Source organism: Physeter macrocephalus, chromosome 10 (genome assembly GCF_002837175.3).
Source record: "Physeter macrocephalus isolate SW-GA chromosome 10, ASM283717v5, whole genome shotgun sequence".
NCBI lineage: Eukaryota > Metazoa > Chordata > Mammalia > Artiodactyla > Physeteridae > Physeter > Physeter macrocephalus.
Window position 1 is genome coordinate 48,861,616 of NC_041223.1, and position 8,841 is coordinate 48,870,456.

At 41.4% G+C, this 8,841-nt stretch overlaps 1 protein-coding gene across 3 annotated transcripts in view; it reads left to right on the forward strand.

Annotated features, from left to right (window-relative positions):
- The window catches only part of LAMA4 (laminin subunit alpha 4), a 151,768-nt gene that overhangs the window by 49,002 nt on the left and 93,925 nt on the right, over positions 1-8,841 (forward strand). For all 3 annotated transcript variants that reach the window (XM_024115576.2, XM_024115577.3, XM_024115578.3), the window contains 2 exons: positions 1,022-1,146; positions 7,475-7,555. In XM_024115576.2, the coding sequence (XP_023971344.1) occupies positions 1,022-1,146; positions 7,475-7,555 (206 nt within the window). The remainder of the gene's footprint in view (positions 1-1,021; positions 1,147-7,474; positions 7,556-8,841) is intronic.

Here is an 8,841-nt window from a genome sequence, read left to right on the forward strand (position 1 = left end):
GGAAGGAGAGAAGGATCGGGGAGGAGGGCATCAGGAAGGAATCCTGAAGCTCTCAAGGCCTGGTGCAGATCTTGAATGATAAACAGACATTCTAGGCAGAAGAATCAACTGTTTTGTGCTTTTTATCCAGTTATCCCCACCACAAATGGAAAAATCACACAATAAACCTGCTTACTATTTTTTGTATATCATTATCCAAGATAACCCATTAGCAGAATATTCTTTATCTACCTTCTACTCCATTTATGCTTTATTCGGACACATTTTGTTCTTCCAAGCCCATAAATATTTTTAAAATATTTATTTATTTATTTTATTTTTGGCTGCGTTGGGTCTTCATTGCTGTGCGCGGGCTTTCTCTAGTTGCAGCGAGCGGGGGCTACTCTTCATTGCAGTGCGTGGGCTTCTCATTGCAGTGGCTTCTCTTGTTGTGGAGCACGGGCTCTAAGCACACGGGTTCAGTAGTTGCAGCATGTGGGCTCAGTAGTTGTGGCACACGGGCTTAGCTGCTCCGCAGCATGTGGAATCTTCCCCGACCAGGGAACGAACCTGTGTCCCCTGCATTGGCAGGCAGATTCTTAACCCCTGGGCCACCAGGGAAGTCCCAAGCCCATAAATTCTTAAAGTGTTCCCGCTGGTGCTTACCCGGGCGGATTTGTTTTTTCATTTCATATTTATTCCAAGTCAGTAAACTGATGCTTCTAGGATATCCAGAGTTTGATCATTCTGATTATCATTCTGAATTGAAATGAGTAACTGAAGAATAATCCCCTCTTCACACAAACTCTAAAGAGAGTCCCCAGGCTGCTAGTGCACACGCAGAGGTCATCCCCATTGTCCGCACTTTGTAGCACTGACTGGGGCCAACGTGGCTCCTTTGTGGTGACCAGGACCGTCGCACACCATCTATTTTGTCAGGCCTGACATCCCCTTTGCTTGAACTACTGCTTGATTCCCAGATTTGCTGTGTATAAAGTTTCTTACTGTGTCCTTGTCAGTTTTCTTATCTTTTGTCTTACAGCACTGCCAGCGGAACACAACAGGCGAGCACTGTGAGAAATGTCTAAATGGTTATATCGGAGATGCCATCAGGGGAGCACCCCGCGTCTGCCAGCCGTGCGCCTGCCCCCTGCCTCATGTTGCCAAGTAAGTCTTAAAGGAAGATGGTCTCTTCTACCACTTATCTGCTTCGTTTTTCTTTCTTTTTTTTCTCCCTATACAGAGTTCTAAGGTTTTTCCACAGTCAAAATTGAGTATCTCATGTTGCAATGAGACTGGAGAGATGTAGGAAAGTTTCCTAGCCTAAATCCACTTTCAGAAAAGCTTAAGCACTGCAGCATAGGTGATGACTCTGTTCCCTAAATACTGGGGGTGGGATACGGGGCACATCACAAAAGTCAATGAAGCTTCCCACGTTTTATAATCAAGGCTAGTCTCATCTTTTCTTGGCCATCCCTTGACCTAGAGAGATCACAACTGGTGATGCCAACAGACATTATAATTCGTCACTTTCAGTGGTAGTGTTTCCCCTGCTCCCATAGAGCAGGCATTTTCTACATGTGGCGGCTAAGTAGCCTTTCAATCAGAAATAGAACACAGATAAACAGATGTGCTTTAGACCAGTCAGCTCATAGAAGATATCTGAGAAAACTAATTTTCACTTCTGGCTATGTTTCCTGAGTGAGAAGTTAAAGACAATACACATGCATCTTAAGGGAAATAATGGGATTCTTTTCAGGCACATATATGTATAAATCCAGTAGTTAGGCCATGACTAGCCATTTTATTGGCTTAAAAATGTAGAATGTAGAATTAAAATGATGTAGTGGTGTTTGGTTTTACAAGTATTCAACCAGTTCTCCAATTCTCTGATACCAACTGGTGTCCTACAATCTAATCAAATCTGACACTAACCACTAGAATTAGTGCAGACCCCATTGGTTAAGGGCTCAGTCCCACTTTGAAAGCCAGCCACAAGTTGGGGTCCCAGGCTACTCACATTTCTGCCCAGCTAAGTACAAATTCAGGGGTCCCTTCAATGCCTCTCCAAGTTTGATAATTCTCTACGATGACTCACAGAACTCAGGAAAGCACTGTACTTACAAATACAGTTTTATTACAAAGGATACAACTCAGGACCAGCCAAATGTAAGAGACTCAGGGACATGTTATGGACAGGGAGCTGGGAGGGAGCAGAGCCTCTGTGCACTTGCTCTCCAGGTGCACCACCCCTCAGCAAATCTGTGTGTTCACCAACCCAGAAGCTCCCCAAACCTTCTTGTTCCGAGCTTTATCCAAGTTTCATTATAGTCATGATTGAATTATTGGTGATTGAACTCAATCTTCAGCCCCTCCCCCCTTCCATGAGGTGGAGGGAGGGATGGGGTTGACAATTCCAACACTACTACAGGAACCCTACTACAGGAACCCTACTATGGTAGTAGGTTCCTCCCACAGACCAGCCCACACCCTGAAGCTACTGAGGGTCCCATCGAGTCACCTCATTAACATAAACTCAAAGACCATTGGGACTTCCCTGGTGGTCGAGTGGTTAAGAATCCTCGCTTCCACTGCAGGGGGCATGGTTCGATCACTGGTGAAAAAAAAAAAGCCTTAAAAAAAAAAAGATACAATTGAAAAATTGAAAGGGACTCATTATAAATAACAAAAGACAGTCATGTGACTAAGAAATCCCATGGATTTTAGGAGCTCTGTACCAGGAACCAAGACAAAAATCAAATGTATATTTTTTATTATCCCACAAGTGGAAAGAGTAAAAAATCTAGGGTCATATCTCTGCCTTGGCACATTATAGCTGTGTTATTTTAGACAAAGTCCCTTCTCTCTATGTCTCACTTTCCATGAGATTTCAGGTCAAGGAAACTAGATTCAGATGTTATCTTCATTTGTTGATTCCTTTAACCTGCTCTGGATCTCAGTTTTTTCCTTAGTAAATAAAAGTTGCTGTAAGGATCTGCCTCACAAAGTTGGATTAGGATAGCACGTGTGGAGCACTTGGGTTGGTGCCTCACGCATAGAAAGGTGTATGTAGATGTTGGCTTTACTGAACACATACTTTATATTTTTTCTAACGCATTTGCATACTCTATGTCAGGCACTCTTCTAAGTGTTTGGATGTAATATTTGCTTGATAGTTGTAGTAAAAATCAAATAATGCGTATAAAATAACTTTTAAAAGGGCTGACGCACAAACACACACACACACTTTCTTTTTTTTTCTTTTCTATTATGGTTTAATACAGGATGTTGAATATAGTTCCCTGTGCTATACAATAGGAACTGTTTATCCATTCTATATATAATAGTTTGTATCTGCTAATCCCAAACTCCCAATCCATCCCTCCCTCCCCCTTGGCAGCCACAAGTCTGTTCTCTATGTCTATGAGTCTGTTTCTGTTTCGTAGATAAGTTCATTTGTGTCATATTTTAGATTCCACGTATAAGTGATATCATCACACATACTTTCTTATAAAGAGAAAAGAGATGACAACCAAATTTCCCCGATGTTTTTTCCCTTAATTGAACACCAATACCACCTAACATTTCACCTAATAGCTTGTGATTTGTTCAAATCCTCTGATGAGTCTGAGAGTCAGTGAAGAAGTCAGATGTTTTACAGCCCCATCTTTCTTTAGAAATCATTAAACTGTCTCAGCCTTTGCTTTGTGATTTTTCATGTCCAATGGTATTAATAATGTGTGCAAAATGGATGGTACTGAGAGTGAGAGTGGAAAAAAACATTGTGTTCTGTTATTTTCATTCAAGTGTGTCCTGATTTATGAGCTCCCTTTGCCTCATCTAGGTATATTCTTTAATTGTTCATTAATATTCTGCTCTAATGTAGAGAATGGACTTGAGGACATGGGGAGGGGATAAGGGTAAGCTGGGATGAAGTGAGAGAGTGGCATGGACATATACACACTACCAAATGTAAAACAGCTAGCTAGTGGGAAGCAGCAGCATAGCACAGGGAGATCAGCTCAGTGCTTTGTGACCACCTAGAGGGGTGGGATAGGGAGGGTGGGAGGGAGACGCAAGAGGGAGGGGTTTGGGGGATATATGTATACGTACGTATAGCTGATTCACTTTGTTATACAGCAGAAACAAACACAACATAGTAAAGCAATTATACTCCAGTAAAGATGTTAAAAAAATATATATTCTGCTCTAAAACATGAGTCTTAACCATATCTGATGAGGTGTTTAGCATGCTGCTCCCTTACCGTGGTATAGTTATTTTGTTAAATACATTAACCTCCAACTTTCTAATAACAGGTTTCACTCATTCTCCCATATAAACAAAGATGTTATATAGCACCATCTGCTCAAAGCAGCTTTATAAGCTTAGAGCTGCAGTTTCTTTAGAAGCTACCAGATGAATTAGAAAGGTAATCCCAAATTCTTCATTGTATTGTCCAACTTTTGTACTTTTTGCACCATTCATATGACAAGACTTCCTTATCTAAATTATAGGACATTAATGTCTTGAGATATGTCTTCTGGAGCCTCATTCCTATGGGCTGAGAAGTCTTGTCTACATAAAATCAACAAATATTAATCAAGCACTTATTATGTGCCAGTCATGTACTGGTTGTTGGTCACAGTTGTGAATAAAGCAGCTAAAAACTCCTGTCTTCATTAAAATAGATGAAATTACAGCAATATTTTGAAGCTTCTAAAACAAATGACCTTTTTACCTTTGAGCCAGATTATCCAGTATCTTAGTTCATCAAGAAGCTCTTCTGAAGACTGTTAACTCTTTCAGATAAAAGAAGCAGAAACTTGCCAGTCAGGTAATGAGCTTCTTGTCTGGAAAGAGGAAACACAGGTAGTTTCCATAGGCAACAAGAATCACCATTTCCACCCATGTTCTTTCTCTGCTTGTGTGAGTGGATCCAGGTTCAAAAGAGCAATTGAGGGACTTAGGGAACAGGCTGTGCAGTTAAGTACATATTCACAGATGTAAAAGCTGAAGTCTCTAGAGTAGTGGTCCCCAAACTTTTTGGCACCAGGGACTGCTTTCATGGAGGACAATTCTTCCATGGAAGGGGCGGCGGGGGATGGTTCAGGCAGTAACGCCAGCGATGGGAGCAGCAAATGAAGCTTCGCTGCTCACCTCCTGCTGTGCGGCCCATACTGGTCCTTGGCCTGGGGGTTGGGGACTCCTGCTCTAGAGGACAGATTTGAGGTGGAAGAACCTGCTGAAGATTAACACAAAAGCAAAAATATATGACCTATAAGTAAAGAACATTATGTGGGAGTGTGGAGGAATTGGGAAGGGTGGAAGAGACCTGCTTTCTCTGTAGTGGCAATAGTTCTACTTCCTGAATCCCTTGGGGGAGAGAACTGGATACAGAAAGCGGGGGTGGGGTGGGGTGGGGAGGGGGGGATAGTGTGTGATCATAGAACAGGACAGATTTGCCTGGATGATTTGCCTGGATCCTATAAAGTGCTAGTCTTTGATCTGGCCTTATTATTGACTGAGTTAACTAATCTCAAATACTAATCAAATATCAGAAAAAATCAAACTGCCCACTGCCTCTTTCAGCTTTTCTTAAAATTCATATTTCTACTTTCTATAAAAATCAAAGTGCCAGGACTTTTATTTGAGATTTCAGAAAGGCACCAAGCATGGAAGCTGAATTACACTTTGAAAGATAGGCAAGTTGAGCCTACAGACCCAGGATTTGGATCTCCAGATATTACAATAGCCACATCAGAAGGCAAGGAAGTGATGCTTGAGGGAGTTTTGCAAACAAAGAGTGCTGAGTCTATTTTCCTTTAAGTTCCCTGAGGGTTTTGCAAGAACAAAAGACTCCCTTCCACTTGGAGAGGGCACCATGGTTATTAGTGTGGGCTGAGAAAGGTGCAGTGTTTTCATTTCCCTAGCCCAAAACAGACTTTAGCCTAAGCAAAATATAAACAATTAATGCTGATGGAAAATGGAAAAGGAACCCTCAGTGGCTCTACTGCCTCTGAGTCTCCCTCTACCAAGACCAATAGTCACACAGCTATTCCCAGGGACCATTTGCACAGAGCTCATTTATTTATTTTAGGGTTGGCTAGACATCCTCCATGTCTACTAATAATTGCTCCAAACAAGGAAAATGTCATCTGTTTGAAACTGTAGGACATTAGCTCAAAGCAGGCAACTCCAGGCAGATATTTCATTCCTTCAAGCCATGGGTGGGCTGCTGGGCGGAACATCTTCAAAGAAACATGCATGTGGGTTTGTTCATGTTCTCAACACTTAACTGATAGTGTTTCTTTAAGTAGGCTGAGGAATAGGAACAAGCAAAATAAAGGGTAAATGCCAAAGAAATGTAATTCATTGGAATGTTTTTAACCAAACTGTTAGAGAAAATAAATTGTGTGTACTGCCTTTCACTGAGAAGCACATATTGTTTTCTGATTGATTTTATAAATATTTTCACACAAAGCAAGCATATCCATTTGTTTTCCTCCAAAGACCGTTAGGTCTTTGCTGATACATGAAGGAATGTGAGAACAGCAGGTCACACTCCATAGATTGTACAGTACCTAAGCCAAAACTAATTTAAAAGTCTTAAAAATTTTGTACACGCCCCTCATGGGGATGGATTCATGTGTCAGTGTAGGTAGAATTTTCAAAACATATGGAGAACAATATTCCATTTCCCTTGCCTTCATAGTTAAGATAGTTATTTATTCTGTTGAAACAATATATTTATTTGTTTTCTGTCCTGTGTCCTAATTTTTATTATCAAAAAAAAAAGAAGAATCAAGAGAGTGGGTTTCATGAACTAGAATCCTTTTACTATGGGTCCTATTTCTTGCTTGAGTACTTGCTTTATGACTTTGATCAGCTGAGCCAGTCCCTGCACCCTTTATTCCCAATCTTTAAGGTACACATGAAAGAAATTAAGGTTTTGTGGAGATTATAAAGCATAGTTTAGAATTGGTTCATGACCTTGAAGAGTGAAAGAGAGCTAGTGCAGAAAAAAAGAGGGAAACTTTCAAATGAATACACAGAAAGTGGTAGGAATAAAACAAAATTCTCATAGAAATCTAAAATCACAGGTAAAATTTACTTATTTTACTCTAGCTTTAGGATATGTGTTTTACACTTGCATTAAAAAATATATACATATATATTTATACACACACACATACACATATACCTGATGTTCTGGAAATTCCCACTGTTTCAAGTAAAAATAGTAAAGTGCCTCTATGGAAAAATAAATGAGGTAGACATGGGAAATGGTGTCACCAGTGGTGTGTCACTTTCTGTCTGAGCCTGATAGTCTGAACTCTCCTGAAAGGAGGAAGATTTAATTTAACTGAAGGAAATTATTGCACCCATTTGAACTTGAGGGGACCAAGGTAGAGACGATCTAATCAAAATCAAAAGTTAAGACAGTCTCTTCAGTGATGTATGGAATTGACTTCTTATATTCTCTTTCAATTCCAGTTTTGCAGAATCCTGCTATAGGAAAAATGGAGCTGTTCGGTGTATTTGTAAAGAAAACTATGCTGGACCTAACTGTGAAAGGTAGGCTACTGAAAGTCACTATGTGCTATGGGGGTCAAAGGAAACTTCCTGTTTCTTACACTCATCAGCTCTGCCATGCTCTCGTTCAGTAGGTCTTAAGAAGAGGGAGTGGGAGATAGCATTTCAGAACCCCTTGGGGGAGCGTTCCCAAATCCCATGCCTCGTATACAGCTATGAGAATGCTCCCTAGGCGTCCAGGGCTACATCTCAGGATAAATGGGCAAGGAAAGAGGAAAAATGAGTATGCGTATTTTGAAGAGATTCTCTAGATGGTTTTGGTAACAATCCTCTCTCTCTCTCTCTCTCTCTCTCTCTCTCTCTCTCTCTCTCCCTCCCCCGCCCCTCTCTCACTCTCACTGAGAACCAGTAGTACAGTTAATGTCCAAAAGAGAGAGAGAAAGAGAGAAAAGTCTTCTTGTGATTCCTTTTTTTATCAACTGGTTAGTTATTAGAGTGATACATTGAAAAAAAAGCACAAACCTATTATTTAACCTATTCTTTATACCATCTCCTCTCCTGAAAAGTAAACTAATTCCATGAGTTTGGATTTTCTGAATCCCTTTTTGGTATTTACACCTAACACTCTTTTTTAAGTTGCTTTGGGCTTTGCTCAAACAAGAATGGCCTTGGCAAGCAAGGGTGCAAGACTCCCACTGAATGATTCCTGGCAAGACGTTTCCCATCCTGCCTCAGCTGCTCACAGCTTTCTAAGATAAAAGTGCTTTCACTGAAAGAGTCTCACAGAGAGGCCTTCTTATTTTTAACATAAATGCCATTAATATCCTCCCCACTGTGTTTAGGCAGTGAAATGATGTGTGGTGTCCTCAAGACAGAGAGGGAAGGGGCAGAAGGGACCGGTCAGACCTACAGTCCCACATCCCCATATCTGCAGCGCGCTCACTTCACCGCAGCACGCTCACTTCACCGCAGCACGCTGCTTACTGCCCTGGGTGGGGCTCACAGATTCAGCCTAGGGCTCAAAAGGTAAACCTTAAATACCATCTCATTTCTGAGGAAAACACCCTCCATCTCTAAAAGTATAGCTCTGGAACTCTTTTTAAAAAGCCACAGTGTCTGTGGTACATAGAAAAATCTCTGTATTTTGAGGGCATTGTTATTGTGATTATTAAATGTGCAAAATGTGGATAATTCTTTTGCTAAAGAGCTGTGGGGGGGCTTCCCTGGTGGCGCAGTGGTTGCGCGTCCGCCTGCCGATGCAGGGGAACCGGATTCGCGCCCCGGTCTGGGAGGATCCCACATGCCGCGGAGCGGCTGGGCCCATGAGC